At 43.3% G+C, this 20,263-nt stretch overlaps 1 protein-coding gene across 1 annotated transcript in view; it reads right to left on the bottom strand.

Moving 5' to 3' along the window:
• The window catches only part of LOC124034508 (protein FAM219A-like), a 33,716-nt gene extending 13,679 nt beyond the window's left edge, over positions 1-20,037 (bottom strand). Inside the window, exon 1 of the mRNA XM_046347795.1 lies at positions 19,799-20,037. Within this exon, the coding sequence (XP_046203751.1) occupies positions 19,799-19,813 (15 nt within the window). The 5' untranslated portion in view covers positions 19,814-20,037. The remainder of the gene's footprint in view (positions 1-19,798) is intronic.
• Positions 20,038-20,263: the final 226 nt, after the last annotated feature.

The raw sequence follows: 20,263 nt of genomic DNA, 5'->3' as shown, positions 1-20,263 counted from the left end.
TCAAGTCGCTATTTTGGTGATACAGATGTCGGATCTTAATTTGATCACCCCGTTGCAGGAGAACTTTATTTTTAGAAAACTGGCTCAAATTAAGATCTTTCATTTGTAGGAGCTCAATCCCACATTGGATTTTATTTTAAATTTCCTCCTCTAGCCTAAACATTGAATATCTCCTAAAAACCTTTACTTATATTTTCCAATATCCAACATATTCAACATGTATTATATAGTAATCGTTGTACAACAATTACACATACTATAGTTGAAAAAAGCTTGCCCAGTTTTCTAATAGTTTGTTTTTTTACAGATTCCAGTTCTGTATTTCATCAATAGCTGGAGACATTGACCATATTACCCCACAACTCTGAGCACCACCCTACACCCCACAACTCTGAGCACCACCCTACACGGTCTACCGCCGTCTCTCATTAGCATCACCAGCTGAAGAGAGTTTTGTCCCTAATTGTTTGCCCTAAGCTCTATATGAACTTGACCATTCCCTTTGTGATAATTCTGAAGGAGGCCATTATTGGCCGAAAATCCATCTTTTAAAGCCTTTTCCAGTCCAATGATGTTTACACATTTTTAGGTTGCACCTCTACTCAAGTTGGTTGAGCACCTTTCAGACATAATTGGTGAAGTCACCTGAAACATTTTGACAGAGAGAGGCAGACAGAGAGAGAGAGACAGGCTGCAAGCAGCTAAAGAGCAGACTGTAGTCCAGACTGTGGTTGAGGGGACAGCTGTGGAGAGACTCCTCTCTGATAAACATGCTGATCGAGTGAAACCACAGGAAGCTGCTGAGGGGAGGACAGATTATAATAATGTCTTGAATGGAGTGAATGGAATAGTATCAAACTGTCAGGATTTGGCCAGGGTTGTTCCGGTTAAATTCTGTCAGAACCCGGTTACAAACCCGGGTCTCCGGAGTGAGAAACAGTCACTAAACCAACTGAGCCACGAATAGTCAGCAGAACCCAGAAGATGAGGCAGACACAGCAGTACTTGAGACGGTGTATTTAATGAAGTAAAAAGTGAAGTTCTTCAGGAAAACATGTAACTCCACAACCTCAAAAGCAATTCCACAAGAACAAAGGTAATCCTCCAAGACAAAAAGGTAAATCCACAAGGTGGAAGGTATAGCACAAAAAAGCCTCAAAAGATACTTAAAAACAAACAAGAACCAAAAACAGAATTCCACAAGAGAGTCCACCGGTATCAACAAGAGTTCACAGAGTACTAGGGCTGGGTGCTAACATACAAACACAGAGCAAAGAACTGAGTAAAACAAAGGGTTTAAATACAATCAGGGGAAACGAGGCACAGGTGCAAATAATAATGGGGATCAAGGGAAAAGAAAAGGTCAAAATGCACAATGGGGGCATCTAGTGACCAAAAACCGGAACAACCCTGGCCAAATCCTGACACAAACCATGTGTTTGATATCATGAGTTTGGTACCATGTGTTCGATATAATGAAATTAATACCGTGAGTTTGGTACCATGAGTTTGGTACCATGTGTTTGTGATAAAATAATGTATATGTTGAAAGATAATGATAAAATAATTCCATTCTGAAACCTTATAATTGTATGAAATTGATTAGAATCATAAAATGTTAATCTGATGATGTGTGTAGTTTTAGTCAGAATTAGATTAAACAATGTATCTGAATAGTGGAAAAACACAGACTGTCTGAGCAAGACGTAGCTTAGGATTTGAACTTGTATGTATGTGCCGAAGAAAAACACAGAAAACAGTTAAACTGTGTTTGGACCGACCTGGCTAGGCCTCTGAGGAATTTATAATAGCATAAGGAGTACTTCTCAAGGTTTCCCTAATCTCGGGGGAATGGAACTGTCGGCTGGGTAGTGATACACAGTGGTGAGAACTATGGAGAAGGATAAAACTCACCTACTGTTTGTGTGGAAGTATGTGCTTAGGATACCTACTGTTTGTGTGGAAGTATGTGCGTAGGATACCTACTGTTTGTGTGGAATTATGTGCGTAGGATACCTACTGTTTGTGTGGAATTATGTGCGTAGGATACCTACTGTTTGTGTGGAAGTATGTGCGTAGGAAACCTACTGTTTGTGTGGAAGTATGTGCGCAGCTATAAAATGGATGTCTCTATATAATGGAATAAACTGTACAGACCTTTTGCATGAAGCTGAGTCTTTGCCTAATTATTATTTTACCCATGGTCTTACAAACCTCTGGGATTTGGTCAAAGCTATTGATTGAAAGTTGGGATTGAAAATTCTCGTGACAGCTTGGTCCTTCGAATCCGGATTTCAATACCTGTTTTCTGTCCTCCCATGGGAGCACCCAAAAACCGTGCACGGATGGATCAGAGATCCGTATGTTAAAGTCCTGCCCTCTGGAAATTGAGGTTCCATTGACAAAATCTAAACCACATTGAAACCTCAGCTGCAAATAATAAGGTCGGTGCTCTTTATTCACGGATATAGGGGATAATATCTGTATGATTGCATTAAATGAGGTAAAGGATTTTAAGGGAATGCCGGAATTAACCGGAGATGAGTAAAGAATTTTAATGTATTCTGGGTGTTAGACTCTAAAATATCCGGAGGAGTTTATATCTGGTGACCTTTCTTTTGAATTTTGTGTGGAAAAAAAGGTTTTAAAGGGAAGCAAGTATTCTGTGCAAATGGAAGATAGGAATTGGGTATAAATTCAAATAGGAGGAGGGGGGGTCCGTAATGACTACCAAAATAAACTAGCTAAATGTTGAGACCTTAAACGTAAAATTGGTTGAAAGACATTGGCACAAAAACGTAGATTGGGAGGCAAAATATAATAATATAATTATGAGAGAGGAGGTCAGAGACTTGATTGTATTAATATAGGTTCTCTGTCTAAATACGCTTAGGAGGGGATGTTCAGATCTTTAGGAGGCGCATGTCTAGGTCTGATTATCCATTGAAGAAGGGAAGCCTAATATAGTGCAGTGAGATATGAGATATTAACGAGTCAAAAGCACAAGGAACAACAGAAAAATAGGCTGTTAACTAGGACTTTACAAACCCTGGGAGATAGCTTATAGGTTGTATACGGGTGAGACCTAATGTCTGACCGAAAGACACCTCTATAGATAAAGTTTCAAGAAAGGAAAAGCACACAGGTTAAGAGATACACATAGATTGTGAGCATAGAGTGTGAGCACACACATAGCGAGTAGTGACATCCAAATCAATTGTGAGACACATAGAGGTAACTGAATCAGTCTTAAATGCACACACATAGAATAAGAAGATAAATATATCTCTCACACGCAAATAATTATCAGTCAAAAGTCACAAGGAACAACTAAGAATAAGTAGAACTTATGGTTGGATAAAGTGTGAGATCTAAGGGGGCCAGAAAAAAGCGAGCTACTAAGGAGGAAGAATTGGGTAGCCAGGAGCTGACAGAGAGGACTCCCACATCTCCCACAGAGACATCACCTAAACCCAAATTATACCCAGACCAGGGGGAGGGGAAATCCAGACGACGAGGTGGTGGTAATGAAACGGAGGCAGCCACATCAGGTTCCACCCGTCCCATTACCCCCTTCCCCTTATGCTGGTCCTCAGGGAGCTGAGGGAGGAAGAGAGGAAGAGGCACAGAAAGGAGGACAGGATTTAGCTACCTTATTGACAAAGTGGATAGAGGTAGAGCAAGGGAGAAAGTCGAGAAAAGTGGATAGAGACAGTCAAAAGAAAGGGGGAGATGGATGCTTTAACTGTCACAAACCGGGTCATTTTGCTAGAGATTGTGAGGCACCATGTAAACACTGCAATAAAGTGGGCCATAATCACTAAGACTGTAAAAAGAGAGAACAGGTTGAGTCTGAGCATCTGACAGTAACTATCGGGGAAATTGTAGACAAACATAAAGGAGGCTTTAAAGGGAATGGACCTAAGAGAGACGGAAAAAAATGGACAGGATCAGACAATAGAAAATATTTCAATTGCGATAAGACGGGACATTTCGCCCAGGAATGTAAGGCTCCCTGTCAACATTGTGACCGAGTAGGACACAACCACCATAATTACAAACATAAGGGGAAGGACAGGTGCGACAAATCGGGAGAGAAAGAGAGAGGCAGAGACAAGCTTGGGCCAAACTAGTCAAGTAGAAAGTTAAGTAGGGGAATTTCATAGATTTGAAGTACAGTATTGTATCCAAGGGTAGCGCATGTTCAATTAAGTACATAGAGTGGGGAGAAGAAGTATTTGATACACTGCCGATTTTGCAGGTTTTCCTACTTACAAAGCATATAGAGGTCTGTAATTTTTTATCATAGGTACATTTCAACTGTGAGAGACATTGTGTGATTTTTAAGTAATTAATTTGCATTTTATTGCATGACATAAGTATTTGATCAGAAAAGCAAAACTTTAATATTTGTTACAGAAACCTTTGTTTGTAATTACAGAGATCATATGTTTCCTGTAGTTCTTGACCAGGTTTGCACACACTGCAGCAGGGATTTTGGCCCACTCCTCCATACAGACCTTCTCCAGATCCTTCAGGTTTCGGGACTGTCGCTGGGCAATACGGACTTTCAGCTCCCTCCAAAGATTTTCTATTGGGTTCAGGTCTGGAGACTGGCTAGGCCACTCCAGGACCTTGAGATGCTTAATACGGAGCCACACCTTAGTTGCCCTGGCTGTGTGTTTTGGGTCGTTGTCATGCTGGAAGACCCAGCCACGACCCATCTTCAATGCTCTTAATGAGGGAAGGAGGTATTTGGCCAAGATCTCGCGATACATGGCCCCATCCATCCTCCCCTCAATACAGTGCAGTCGTCCTGTCGCCTTTGCAGAAAAGCATCCCCAAAGAATGATGTTTCCACCTCCATGCTTCACGGTTGGGATAGTGTTCTTGGGGTTGTACTCCTCCTTCTTCTTCCTCCAAACACGGCGAGTGGAGTTTAGACCAAAAAGCTCTAGTTTGTCTCATCAGACCACGTGACCGACTCCCATTCCTCCTCTGGATCATCCAGATGGTCATTGCCAAACTTCAGATGGGCCTGGACATGCGCTGGCTTGAGCAGGGGGACCTTGCTTGCGCTGCAGGATTTTAATCTATGATGGCGTAGTGTGTTACTAATGGTTTTCTTTGAGACTGTGGTCCCAGCTCTCTTCAGGTCATTGACCAGGTCCTGCCTTGTAGTTCTGGGCTGATCCCTCACCTTCCTCATGATCAGTGATGCCCCACAAGGTGAGATCTTGCATGGAGCCCCAGACCGAGGGTGATTGACCGTCATCTTGAACTTCTTCCATTTTCTAATAATTGAGCCAACAGTCGTTGCCTTCTCACCAAGCTGCTTGCCTATTGTCCTGTAGCCCATCCCAGCCTTGTGCAGGTCTACAATTGTATCCCTGATGTCCTTACACAGTTCTCTGGTCTTGACCATTGTGTAGAGGTTGGAGTCTGTTTGGTTGAGTGTGTGGACAGGTGTCTTTTATATAGGTAACAAGTTCAAACAGGGGCAGTTAATACAGGTAATGAGTGGAGAACAGTAGGGCTTCTTCAAGAAAAACTAACAGGTCTTTGAGAGCCGGAATTCTTACTGGTTGGTAGGTGATCAAATACTTATGTCCTGCAATAAAATGCTAATTAATTACTTAAAAATCATATAATGTGATTTTCTGGATTTTTGTTTTAGATTCTGTCTCTCACAGATGAAGTGTACCTATGATAAAAATGACAGACCTCTACATGCTTTGTAAGTAGGGGGACCTGCAAAATCGTCAGTGTATCAAATACCGTACTTGTTCTCCCCACTGTATAACCATTGAGAAAGTTTAAAACTAATGATTGGAGTACAATGGAATTATCATTTGGTTTTGTTTGTAGTCAACGTTTGAGTTTCTGAATCGGTGTAGTATAATGAAATACTGACCAAGTGGTTGTGTTTTTCTTCTGGGAAAAGGTGTGCTTCATTGTCTCTTTGGAAATGTTTTCTGGGGGATGTAATCTTGAAGGGAGCGAGTGAGATAGAGGCATATTTCTACCAAATTGAAAAGGCCTGGAAATGTTTTGTTTGTTTAGAACCTGGGGGTTGCCTTTGGGTTGAGGAGATTTCCATTTTTCCTAGAGACACGATATCTTAAGGAGGTACACACATATGGAATTTTAGAAGTTTGTCATGGTCGTCATAAAGAGGAGACCAAGGCGCAGTGTGATAAGTGAACATAACTCTTTAATAAAAGAGAGAACACTGAACAGAACTACACAAAACAACAAAACGAACCGTGAAGCAATATCGCGAGTGCAGAACAGGCAACTGAACATAGAATAACAACCCACAAAATAACCAAGGAATATGGCTACCTAAATATGGTTCCCAATCAGAGACAACGATAAACAGCTGCCTCTGATAGAGAACCAATCTAGGAAACCATAGACATATAAACACATAGACGAGAAAAATCTCTAGATAATACAAAAACTAAACTAACCACCCTTGTCACACCCTGACCTAACCAAATAATAAAGAAAACAAAGATAACTAAGGTCAGGGCATGACAAAGTCTTATTTTCTGAGTTTTAATTAAACACATAAATAATAACTAAGGTCATGGTGTGACCCACCCCCTAAAGTTGCGGACTCCCGGCCGCAAACCTTAACCTATATGGGAGGGTCTGAGTGGGCATCTAACCTTGGTGGCGGCTTTGGTTGTGGATGCCTTCCCCCTTCTTAACACTGAGTCCGCTCTTGTAGCACTGACCTGTGGATCATCGCCGGATGCTCTGGACTGCGGATCCTCACCGTAGGTCCCGTCGTTGGAGGTTCTGGACTGTGGTCCGTCGTTGGAGGTTCTGGACTGGGCACTGTCACCAGACGCTCCGGACTGGGTACTGTAGCCGGACGCTCCGGACTGGGCACTGTCGCCGGACGCTCCGGACTGGGTACTGTCGCCGGACGCTCCGGACTGGGCACTGTCGCCGGACGCTCCGGACTGGGCACTGTCGCCGGACGCTCCGGACTGGGTACTGTCGCCGGACGCTACGGACTGGGCACTGTCGCCGGACGCTCCGGACTGGGTACTGTCGCCGGACGCTACGGACTGGGCACTGTCGCCGGACGCTCCGGACTGGGTACTGTCGCCGGACTCTCCGGAATGGGCACTGTCGCCGGACGCTCCGGACTGGGTACTGTCGCCGGATGCTCCGGACTGGGCACTGTCGCCGGACGCTCCGGACTGGGCACTGTCGCCGGACGCTCCGGACTGGGCACTGTCGCCGGACGCTCCGGACTGGGTACTGTCGCCGGACTCTCCGGACTGGGCACTGTCGCCGGACTCTCCGGACTGGACACTGTCGCTTCTCCCCCCAAAAATCTTGGGGCTGCCTCTCTGGCTTACGTGCCAGCCGTGTACCCTCATATCAATGCCGTTCCTCCTGTGCTATCTCCACCTGCTTCCATGGCTGGGTCTTGTCCCCTGCCATCACTTCCTCCCGGGTCCAGGATGTCCTCCACTCCTCTTTCTCCCGGGTACAAGATGTCCACTCCGTTTTAGCACGCTGCTTGGTCCTTTTTTGGTGGGTTGTTCTGTCACGGTCGTCATAAAGAGGAGACCAAGGCGCAGCGTGTTAAGCGAACATAACTCTTTAATAAAAGAGAGAACACTGAACAGAACTAAACAAAACAACAAAACGAACCCGTGAAGCAATATGGCTAGTGCAGAACAGGCAACTAAACATAGAATAACAACCCACAAAATAACCAAGGAATATGCCTACCTAAATATGGTCCCCAATCTAGGCAACCATAGACATATAAACACTTAGACTAGAAAACCCCTAGGCATACAAAAACCCATAGACAATACAAAAACTAAACAAACCACCCTTGTCACACCCTGACCTAACCAAATAATTAAGAAAACAAAGATAACTAAGGTCAGGGCGTGACAAAGTTTTATTTTCTGAGTTTTAATTAAACACATAAATTCTTTAGATAAGGGAATGTTCTGGGAACCTGGGATACAACATGTAGAAATTGTTTGATGGTTTTTCTTTAAGTTGTCTAATATAGTAAGAAACACTTCTTTGAAAGGGTGATATGACTTTTGACCTCTATCATAGCTCTCCTGTGTGGTCTGATCAGCCTCATGGGAGGGCCATTTGGATAATGAATTTGAGGTCATTTGTGATACTGACTTTAAGGTAATTTGTGTAATTGATAATTATGATGGAGTTTATAGTTCTTTGATCTATTTGTAATTTGAACCAATGAGAAGAAAGATAGGGCATAACCTTTGATGACGAGAAGACTTCCTTAATTCAGTCTCTCTCCCTATGGCCATAAGGGTACAATCATTTTTCTCTTTGGATGGTTTCAGAGTAGGGATTTTGATCTGATTGTTATTTGAAACTTTATTTTATCTTTGGACCAGTAGTAGTATTTTTTATACAACACTCATGGAGAATTATGGGTTAGAAATGGGGCGAAGGTGGGTTTATAAAAAACTGTCATAAGGTTATTTTGAAACTCCCACTATTTTGGCTTAAGTAATGTTTAGTAATCTAGCAAAGTTTTATTTCAGCCAGCTGTTGTTGTATGCAACAAGGCTGTGAAATTGATATCATAGTATTATTATATGTGTTGTTGAATAAGGTTATAAAGTAGCAAGAATAAGTTTAATGATGGTAGACTCATGTTAAGTATTTAGAACATATTCTAAGCCAACAGGACAGGGATATATGAAATCTGTGGTGATTTAGGATCATTGAGAGTAATCGAGATAAACTTTATCAACCAGGTAATAATCTTAGAGATTACTACCATAGACATGTTGATTTTTCAAAAACAATCCCTGCAGACAGGGAGACAGTGAGGCATTTAGTCAATATTTGGAAACAACCAATATTTGATACTGACTGTTATAAGAAAGAGCGACAGACAGATAGTAGAAAAGGCAGATGGAGAAGGGCTACCCCACCCTATGCGGAGGCCTAAGGTGACCTTGATGGTTTGGGAGTATTAGGAGGAGGAGAGGGGGGGGGGTCAGGAAGTGAGCAAGATAGAGAGAGAGAGCAGAAGGAATTTGAGGAGAATGAGAGGGAGAGACTGGGAGTGAGGAGCAGGAGACCTGGAGAGTTACGAAGGTTAGAATGTGATAATAAGACAGGATTGAGAGAAGATAGAAGGAACACAGAATAGTTAGATGATGATGAGAAGATACCCCAATTCCCACTCATAACCTTATCCAACCCCAGAGCTGGGGACGGAGCATAACCAGACACGATAGAAGTCTGTAGGGCATGGACACAGAGGGATGAAGCAAGGGCATTAGAAGGAGTCGCACATCCTAGACAGGAATAGGGGGATCCAGAAGAGATTTGGTACAAGGATAAGTTGCCCATACAACCTAAGTCATTGTTTAGATATGCAGAAATATTGACACATGGGCAGAGCCAGGTGTCAACAGGGAGGAAGGATGGTAGAGCAGGTTAGGAAACACTGCAGGTTAGAGGAAGGATGGTAGAGCAGGTTAGGAAACACTACAGGTTAGAGGAAGGATGGTAGAGCAGGTTAGGAAACACTGCAGGTTAGAGGAAGGATGGTAGAGCAGGTTAGGAAAACCTGCAGGTTAGAGGAAGGACGGTAGAGCAGGTTAGGAAACACTGCAGGTTAGAGGAAGGATGGTAGAGCAGGTTAGGAAAACCTGGCAGGTTCGGAAAGACTAAATGGCCTAGAGGATAATTACTTCCCAAAAATATATATATATCTGTAGAATAATGGACTTGGAAATGGACTTCATTGAACTATTCCGAAGGGAGGGAAATAAGGGGTGTTTAACAATAATATAAAATATGCATATTAATAGTAATATTGGATAGAAAACACTCTGAAGTTTCTGAAACTGTTTGAATGATGTCTGTGAGTATATGTGAGTATATGGCAGGCAAAAACCTGAGAAAAATCCAACCAGGAAGTGGGATATCTTTGGTTTGTAGTTTTTCAAAGCTTGGCCTACTGAATACACTAGATGTCAACTGTCTTTAGAAACTGGTTTGAGGATTCTACTATAAAGGAGGGGCTCATAAGAGCTCTTTGAGTCAGTGGTCTGGCAGAGAGCCTTGGTCTCATGACGCGCGCTCCCGACAGAGTTACCTCTCGTTCCAGTGCTATTCTGAAGACAAAGGAATTCTCCGGTTGGCACATTATTGATGTTTTATGTTAAAAACATCCCAAAGATTGATTCCATACATCATTTGACATGTTTCTAAAGTACTGTAATGGAACTTTTTGAGTTTTTGTCTGGATGAAGTACCTGCGCCTCATGAAGAGTTGACTGTGTATCCTCCAGTAACAGTGATTCATTTGTAAATCAGGAGTTGCTGGAGCACATGAACATGAGACACTGAATGACCTGCAGAGCTCAGAGGTCCTGAAATATTAATGAGCGGTGAGAACATGCACAGTTGTTTTTTCATAGGTTTCCAAAGATAATTCAGGCTAATTCAGCAACTTAAAGCACCGACAGCAGTGACACACACTAATGAGACGCACACTCTATGGAAAACGTGATTCAAGACCTGCTGGCTCCTGTCTTTACCACATTGTAATAGTTGCACTTTCCTCCCAATATTGTGATGGATAATCATGCACTGTGAACACAATGTTATGGTTGTTATTTTGTGCTGATTGTGGTGACATGATTTATGTAGGTCAGTAATATACATCCCCAAAGGTACACAAAGGTAAAACATTTTATTGAGTTAATAAAAAATACAATGAAAATGTCCATGATTCTTACAAAACAGCATCACCGTCATAATTACATGTATGGAATGCTGAATGACATGGCACAGTACATGGTAGATCCATCTGTTTCAGGAAGTCATTTTGATTTTCTGCGTCACACCACCGTTAGCTACAGGAGACTTTTTAAAATAGTCACATTGAGTCTCATTATCTCTTCGAGTGTCACTCCTTTGGAAGCTTGTCTATAAATAACAATACTTTAGTGTTTTGTAGGAGCCCATTCAGTGGCAGACAGACATATGAAAGTGTTCCTTTCATTTCCCTCAGTCGTTGTTTTTCATAAACCCTTGAGAGTTGATCTGTGGATGCTGGAGACTTTGAACTCAGGCCTTGAGCGTTCTTTTAGTAAACAACACCTCATCAAAACATCCTTTTCCCTCTTGTCTTTCACGTCCGTCCTTTGTTCCGCATCTATCTCTCTATCTCCCTCTCTGCTCTGTCTCTCTTGTGGTCTATTTCACTGTCTCTGGCATCATCTATCTATCTCTCTATCTCCCTCTCTGCTCTGTCTCTCTTGTGGTCTATTTCACTGTCTCTGGCATCATCTATCTCTCTATCTCCCTCTCTGCTCTGTCTCTCTTGTGGTCTATTTCACTGTCCCTGGCATCATCTATCTCTCTATCTCCCTCTCTGCTCTGTCTCTCTTGTGGTCTATTTCACTATCCCTGGCATCATCTATCTCTCTATCTCCCTCTGCTCTGTCTCTCTTGTGGTCTATTTCACTATCCCTGGCATCATCTATCTCTCTATCTCCCTCTCTGCTCTGTCTCTTGTGGTCTATTTCACTATCCCTGGCATCATCTATCTCTCTATCTCCCTCTCTGCTCTGTCTCTTGTGGTCTATTTCACTGTCCCTGGCATCATCTATCTCTCTATCTCTCTCTCTGCTCTGTCTCTTGTGGTCTATTTCACTATCCCTGGCATCATTATTTCTCCAGTTAGTCAACATCAAGTTGTCTCTGATGAGATGAGGGCTGTTCTCTTTCCCTCTATCACTCCCTCTCTCTCCTCATTTCCTTTCTCATTTACCCTTTTCCTCATTCCCCAGATTGTGGTTTAGTGCAGATGAGCAGGGGGAGGCCAGACTGCTGAGTGTAAACAGACTGACAGATGGACAGTCCCAGAGCAGAGCCAAGGAGATAAGAGGATTTATGCTGGTGTTTTTGTTTACGTAATGTGGTCGGGAGAGACAAAGAGAGGCAGAAAGAAAGAGGTGTGTGGAGGGGGGTGATAGAGAGATCGATGGAGAGAATGACTTGACAGATAAGGACCCCGAAACATAGTTTTTTTTAGTGTTCACTCATTGTGTTAGTTAACAGTCAGTGGCAGTCTGTTTGGCCAAGAAGTCTTTTTCCTCTGTGCGTCCATCATCAGGCTGTAGTCAGTAAGCATTTCTGCTCGCCCCTCATTTCTGCTCCCGGGCTACTGTCAGCACTGCTGACCTCTCTTGGCAAGAGGGCACCTTGCAGGCCTTGTAGAGGATGACGAAGAGGATAAGGGTGAGGATGCCCACTATAGAGTTACACACAATGGCCATGATGGTCCATGCAGATAGACCAGTGCTCAACTCTGTCCCCATGGTCAGCGTCCTGGTTCACACTAAATTTCAAGTTCAATGAATACAAATCCTCCACGTTCCACTCAAGCCCGACTCAGAGGTTTCCTGGCACATCCTAGTCCACGGTCCGCTGTGGGCTTCATACTCTGCTGTCTCTTGTGTTAGCCCCAACAAGTGGTCCCTGAGCAAAGAGGAAAATGTGAGATTTAATGCACGCACATTTTAAACATGTAGATGCACCTATGTGAACAACCGCCTTACACACAAACATATAGTACACACTGAGATAATGGGCAGTCTTTCTCCAGGTCCGGACCTCCCGGAGAGGGGACAATGTACTCAAGGTGATCATGCTCTTTCCTAAGGGGACCTGTTCTCCAGGCCAGACTAGCACACGACAGGTTTTAACTGGGGATGGATGACCATATCACTAACAGCTGATTCACTTCATGAGGTGTCTTAAGAGCAATAGATGTCATTGAACTTGATTCAAACACTGAAAGCAGTCTTCTTAAGAGTCCACAATACTTAAAACATGTCCAAATGTAATCTACAGATATTATAAATATGTAATCTAACTGCGCATTCTTATTTGTTTGTGTAGTGGACCCTGTGAGTGTGTGTTTAGATGCAGGTTTGTGGATGTGTTGATATCAACCTGAGCCTGTATGTGTGTGTCTGAGTGAGTGTGTGTTTAGATGCAGGTTTGTGGATGTGTTGATATCAACCTGAGCCTGTATGTGTGTGTCTGAGTGAGTGTGTGTTTAGATGCAGGTTTGTGGATGTGTTGATATCAACCTGAGCCTGTATGTGTGTGTCTGAGTGAGTGTGTGTTTAGATGCAGGTTTGTGGATGTGTTGATATCAACCTGAGCCTGTATGTGTGTGTCTGAGTGAGTGTGTGTTTAGATGCAGGTTTGTGGATATGTTGATATCAACCTGAGCCTGTATGTGTGTGTCTGAGTGAGTGTGTGTTTAGATGCAGTTTTGTGGATGTGTTGATATCAACCTGGGCCTGTGTGTGTCTGAGTGAGTGTGTGTTTAGATGCAGGCTTGTGGATGTGTTGATATCAACCTGGGCCTGTGTGTGTGTGTCTGAGTGAGTGTGTGATGGTTTTTGTGTCAGTGAATGATATTTCAATCACACTTCAATATAGAGAACCAACTCATTCATCTCTCTATACATCCCTCTACAATGCATTCCAATGAGGCCACACATCTCTCTATGCATCCCTCTACAATGCATTCCAATGAGGCCACACATCTCTCTATGCATCCCTCTACATTGCATTCCAATGAGGCCACACATCTCTCTATGCATCCCTCTACAATGCATTCCAATGAGGCCACACATCTCTCTATGCATCCCTCTACAATGCATTCCAATGAGGCCACACATCTCTCTATGCATCCCTCTACAATGCATTCCAATGAGACCACACATCTCTCTGCGTTACTCTGGACCCTGATCTCTCTTTTGAAGAACATATCAAGACCATTTAGAGGACAGCTTTTTTCCATCTACGTAATATTGCAAAAATCAGAAACTTTCTGTCCAAAAATGATGCAGAAAAATTAATCCATGCTTTTGTCACTTCTAGGTTAGACTACTGCAATGCTCTACTTTCCGGCTACCCGGATAAAGCACTAAATAAACTTCAGTTAGTGCTAAATACGGCTGCTAGAATCCTGACTAGAACCAAAAAATTTGATCATATTACTCCAGTGCTAGCCTCTCTACACCGGCTTCCTGTCAAAGCAAGGGCTGATTTTAAGGTTTTACTGCTAACCTACAAAGCATTACATGGGCTTGCTCCTACCTATCTCTCTGATTTGGTCCTGCCGTACATACCTACACGTATGCTACGCTCACAAGACGCAGGCCTCCTAATTGTCCATAGAATGTCTAAGCAAACAGCTGGAGGCAGGGCTTTCTCCTATAGAGCTCCATTTTTATGGAATGGTCTGCCTACCCATGTCAGAGACGCAAACTCGGTCTCAACCTTTAAGTCTTTACTGAAGACTCATCTCTTCAGTGGGTCATATGATTGAGTGTAGTCTGGCCCAGGAGTGGGAAGGTGAACGGAAAGGCTCTGGAGCAACGAACCGCCCTTGCTGCCTCTGCCTGGCCGGTTCCCCTCTTTCCACTGGGATTCTCTGCCTCTAACCCTATTACAGGGGCTGAGTCACTGGCTTACTGGGGCTCTCTCATGCCGTCCCTGCAGGGGTGCGTCACCTGAGTGGGTTGATTCACTGTTGTGGTCATCCTGTCTGGGTTGGCGCCCTCCCCCCTCCCCCCCCCCCCCCTTGGGCTGTGCCGTGGCGGAGATCTTTGTGGGCTATACTCAGCCTTGTCTCAGGATGGTAAGTTGGTGGTTGAAGATATCCCTCTAGTGGTGTGGGGGCTGTGCTTTGGCAAAGTGGGTGGGGTTATATCCTTCCTGTTTGGCCCTGTCCGGGGGTGTCCTCGGATGGGGCCACAGTGTCTCCTGTCCCCTCCTGTCTCAGCCTCCAGTATTTATGCTGCAGTAGTTTGTGTCGGGGGGCTAGGGTCAGTTTGTTATATCTGGAGTACTTCTCCTGTCCTATTCGGTGTCCTGTGTGAATCTAAGTGTGTGTTCTCTAATTCTCTCCTTCTTTCTTTCTCTCTCTCGGAGGACCTGAGCCCTAGGACCATGCCCCAGGACTACCTGACATGATGACTCCTTGCTGTCCCCAGTCCACCTGGCCATGCTGCTGCTCCAGTTTCAACTGACCTGAGCCCTAGGACCATGCCCCAGGTCTACCTGACATGATGACTCCTTGCTGTCCCTAGTCCACCTGGCCATGCTGCTGCTCCAGTTTCAACTGTTCTGCCTTACTATTATTTGACCATGCTGGTCATTTATGAACATTTGAACATCTTGGCCATGTTCTGTTATAATCTCCATACGGCACAGCCAGAAGAGGACGGGCCACCCCACATATGCTCTCTCTAATTCTCTCTTTCTCTCTCTCGGAGGATCTGAGTCCTAGGACCGTGCCCCAGGACTACCTGACATGATGACTCCTTGCTGTCCCCGGTCCACCTGACTGTGCTGCTGCTCCAGTTTCAACTGTTCTGCCTTGTTATTATTCGACCATGCTGGTCATTTATGAACATTTGAACATCTTGGCCATGTTCTGTTATAATCTCCACCCGGCACAGCCAGAAGAGGACTGGCCACCACACATAGCCTGGTTCCTCTCTAGGTTTCTTCTTAGGTTTTGGCCTTTCTAGGGAGTTTTTCCTAGCCACCGTGCTTCTACACCTGCATTGCTTGCTGTTTGGGGTTTTAGGCTGGGTTTCTGTACAGCACTTTGAGATATCAGCTGATGTACGAAGGGCTATATAAATACATTTGATTTGATTTGATCTATGCATCCCTCTACAATGCATTCCAATGAGGCCTGCAATGATGCATCGACTGAGTGAGGCAAACTCATTTCAAACTTCTCTCCTCTCTCCCTGCCACTCTCAGCCAATCGTAATCAAGACAGGTATTTTTTTGAGTAAGGGTCGTGGCAATGATGCACTTGATTGACTCCCGGTAATAGAGTTAATTTTATACCAATGAGAATGGGTGGGGTTTATTGGATGTGGCATCACGCCACGGAAGATCCAGGCAAGCTCTAAACTGTTTTTCGGCGCAATTTCCCTGTCAGCTCTCTGCCAGAATGTTCTGTAAAACTATTACCGATGAGAGGGAAAATGAGACCACATGGTACCACAGAGAGTACAGGAGAAAGAGTAGATTAGATGAACATCTGACTGGAGACAGACAGAAAAGAAGAAAGCAGCAGGTTAAAATGGCATTGGAGGTTATCATGTGCAACATACAGTATGGAAAGCCAAATGGTTTGCATCAATATACATTAATTCTTGAGTCTGTTCACTTCCGATCTGAACTGTGGTAGTGTTGGAGAATGCAAAGTAGTAGCGCAGAGTTAAGGATCATATCACATCATGTTTCACACATCAGTCATTCATTCTTTTTGGGATCCAACCTGGTGGACTGGTGCGTATTGGATCTATTGAGGATGACACACGTCCTGTTACAGGGATGCGCAATTCCAGTCCTCGAGGGCTGATTGGTGTCACAGTTTTTTTCCCAGCTCCAGATATCACACCTAATCATCTAATCATGATCTTCAGTTTAGAATAACATCAGTTTAATCAGCTGTGTTTGCTAGGGATGGAGAAAAAGTGTAACACCACTCCGGCCCCCGAGGACTAGTTGCCCATCCCTGTAAGACTGTCAGTGGTGCCACTGGTGTTGATGTGGAGGAATTGCATGCTGGTTGAAAGACCAGGTGTATATTCAGCGAGGTAACATTTTGAAAATGTTTCAGATAGAAATGCAATGAATAGAGCTAACATGATTCCCTATTCTACATGACAGGCATTCATATCTGTTCTACATAAAGCTTTTCTATCTATTTGCTACCATCCTGAATATGCCTCAGGTGTAACTAGGGACAGACAGACTGACTGAGGGAATGTCAATTTGATTACAGTCACAAGTGAGTCAAAGTGCAGGATATAGGCCGGTCTCCTCACCCCCAGACATGGTCAATACCATAGGGTCAATACAGTGAGAAACTCACTGCTGACTGTTATGCAATGGCTATGGACAACAAGAGTTTGTTAGAATGGGATGGGGCTGGATGTGGATGAGGGGATTAGATTGTGTTCTCTGGACACAACCGAACAATAAGAGTCTATCTGTGCGTGTGTGTGTGTGTGTGTGTGTGTGTGTGTGTGTGTGTGTGTGTGTGTGTGTGTGTGTGTGTGTGTGTGTGTGTGTGTGTGTGTGTGTGTGTGTGTGTGTGTGTGTGTGTGTGTGTGTGTGTGTGTGTGTGTGTGTGTGTGTGTGTGTGTGTGTGTGTGTGTGTGTGTGTGTGTGTGTGTGTGCACGGTTGTGAGCATGCATGTATCATGTAACTCTCTCTCTCACACACACACACACACAGAATAGGTGAAAACTGAAGATGGATCAACAACATTGTAGTTACTCCACAATACTAACCTTATCGACAGAGTGAAAAGAATAATATTCCAAAACATGCATTCTGTTTGCAACAAGGCACTAAATAAATACTGCAAATGTGGCAAAGCAATTCACTTTGTGTCCTGAATACAAAGTGTTATGGTTGGGGAAAATCCAATACAACACATGACAGAGTACCACTCTCCATATTGTCAAGCATAGTGGTGTCGGCATCATGTTATGGGTATGCTTGTAATCGTTAAGGACTGGGGAGTTTTTCAGGATAAAAAAGAAACGGAATGGAACTAATCACAGGCAAAATTCTAAAGGAAAACCTATCTCAGTCTGCTTTCCACCAGAGACTGTAGACTGCGAGATGAATTCATCTTTCAGCAAGACATTAAAACACAAGTCTAATCTACAGTGGAGTTGCTTACTAAGAAACAGTGAATGTTCCTGAGTGGGTGGGTTACAGTTTTGACTTAAATCTACTTGAATCTATGGCAAGAACTGAAAATGGTTGTCTAGTAATGATCAACCACCGATTTGAATAATGTGCAAATATTGCACAATCCAGGTATGGAAAGCTCTTAGAGACTTAACCAGAAAGACTCACAGCTGGGTATCATTGCCAAAGGTGCTTCCACAAAGTATTGAATCAGGGGTGTGAATACTTATGTAAATGAGATATTATTTTATCATTTTTTTCAATAAATTTGAAAAAAACAAAAACAAACTTGTTTTCACTTCGTCATTATGGGATACTTTGTACAGATTTGTGTGTAGACGTTTTGAATTCAGGCTGTAACATGACAAAATATGGAAAAAGTCAAGGGGTATGAAAACTTTCTGAAGGCACTGTATCTTTCTGATAGAACACATAGGGTTTTCTTTAATGGAAGCTTCTTTCATGTTAAACATGTCAAATGTGGTGAATTGTAGGGCAGCTCTTTTGGCACTCTACTCTATTTCTGCCAATGACCTGCCACAAGCATTACACAAAGCTTGTGTGTCTATGTATTCTGATGATTCGACCTTATCTGTATCAGCAACCACAGCTCGTGAAATCACCACAACCCTAAACAAAGAGTTGCAGTCAGTTTTAGAATTAATGTCCAATAATAAAGTGGAACTGAACATCTCTAAAACTAAGAGCTTTGTATTTGTTACAAATCATTCCCCAAGTTCTAGACCTCAGCTGAATCTGGTAATGAATGGTGTGGCTGTTGAGCAAGTTGAGAAGACTACATTTATTGTTTTTACCTTAGATTATAAACTGTCATGGTCAAAAGATATAGATTCAATGGTTGTAAAGATGGGGAGAGGTCTGTCCGTGATAAAGAGATGCTCTGGCTTTTTGACACCACACGCCTCAAAGCAAGTCCTGCAGGGTCTAGTTTTATCTCGATTATTATCCATTCATATGGTCAGGACCTCGTTAAGCTGCAGCTGGCCTAGAACAGACCGGCAGGTTTTGCTCTTCATTATAGTCAGAGGGCTAATATCAATACTATGCATGCCAGTCTCTCTAGGCTAAGATTTGTGGATAGACTTCTTGTTTTCATAAGAAACAATGTTTTGGAAATTCCAATTTGCTTGCATAGTCAACTTACACACAGCACTGACACACACACTTACACCAGCAGACATGCCGCCAGGGGTCTTTTCACAGTCCCCAGTTCCAGAACAAATTCAAGGAAACGTACAATATTATACAGAGTCATGATTGCATGGAACACCCTTCCATCTCATATAGTGCAAAAGGGCAACAAATCTGTTTTTTAAAACAAATACAGCAATACCTCATGGCACAACTCCTCTCCCCCATGTGACCTACTTTATGTGTGCATGTATTGACATGTATGTGTAACTGATAGATACACACACATGCACACGACATGTTAATGTTTGTAAATGTATGTAATTTGTCAAGTATTTTGTCAGTAATATTTTTCGTTATATATCGGACCCCAGTAAGACTAGCTGTCACCATTGGCTTCGGCTAACAGGGATCCTAATAAAATCAGATTAATTCAATTTATCCATATAGGCCAAATTCCCACGAGTGTAAAGGGTTAATGAGCCAGAAACAACAATACCACGGACCCACTAGTGGTCTAAAGATTTTTAGCGATCCATAGATTTGGTTTGGTACTGTATTCTGTGGGGTGGAATTACAGCACCATTGGAAACACAGCAAATTTCTCACAATGTACCATCATTTACAGTATGCTGCAATAAAATATCTCAGAGTATTTCACTGTTGATAATACCTAAAACCACTCTATAAATTACAGTTTCCGTCACAGTGTGGGAAAATCGGAGAAAAACATTTTGTGCTACTGTTGTTCAACTTGTTCTATTCTAATGATAGTCATCATCAATAACTTAGACCAATAGGTACTTAGAAAATGCGCCCACAAACCCTCGCTCACTCACTCACCTGTTCCCGCTTCATTCAGCAGATCGCACCATCCGGAATCAACAGATGCACAGATCCAACATCGAGCAGACTCTGCAACGGATTCGGTTTCATTCTCAGGAATAAAGTTAAGGCACAAAAGTGCATTATTATTGTTTGACAAGGCAGTTGCCACCAAGTACCAGGCACATTTTCCTGACAGTTAGGTAGTGATTCAATATCCACAGCACACTGCTGGAATGAGAAAGCCTGCGAAGTCCCACCCGTTAGTTGAGTAGTGATGTCACTGTCAATGTGGATCACTGTGATGTCGCACACTCCCTCTCTCCCTCTCCTCCCTCTCGCTGCTCAGGCACAGAGGAGATTCAGCTATTTTAAGTAGCCTATAGGCTAACTCCAAGAACATCCCATCAATGGCTTTCTATCTCACACACTGTGGTGTATAGGCTACTGTAATATACACTGTCCCGTTATATATAACGCCCT

Source organism: Oncorhynchus gorbuscha, linkage group LG04 (assembly GCF_021184085.1).
Source record: "Oncorhynchus gorbuscha isolate QuinsamMale2020 ecotype Even-year linkage group LG04, OgorEven_v1.0, whole genome shotgun sequence".
In the NCBI taxonomy this organism is placed as follows: Eukaryota; Metazoa; Chordata; class Actinopteri; order Salmoniformes; family Salmonidae; genus Oncorhynchus; species Oncorhynchus gorbuscha.
Note: the sequence above shows the minus strand (reverse complement) of the source record. Positions and strands in the feature narration are given on the sequence as shown.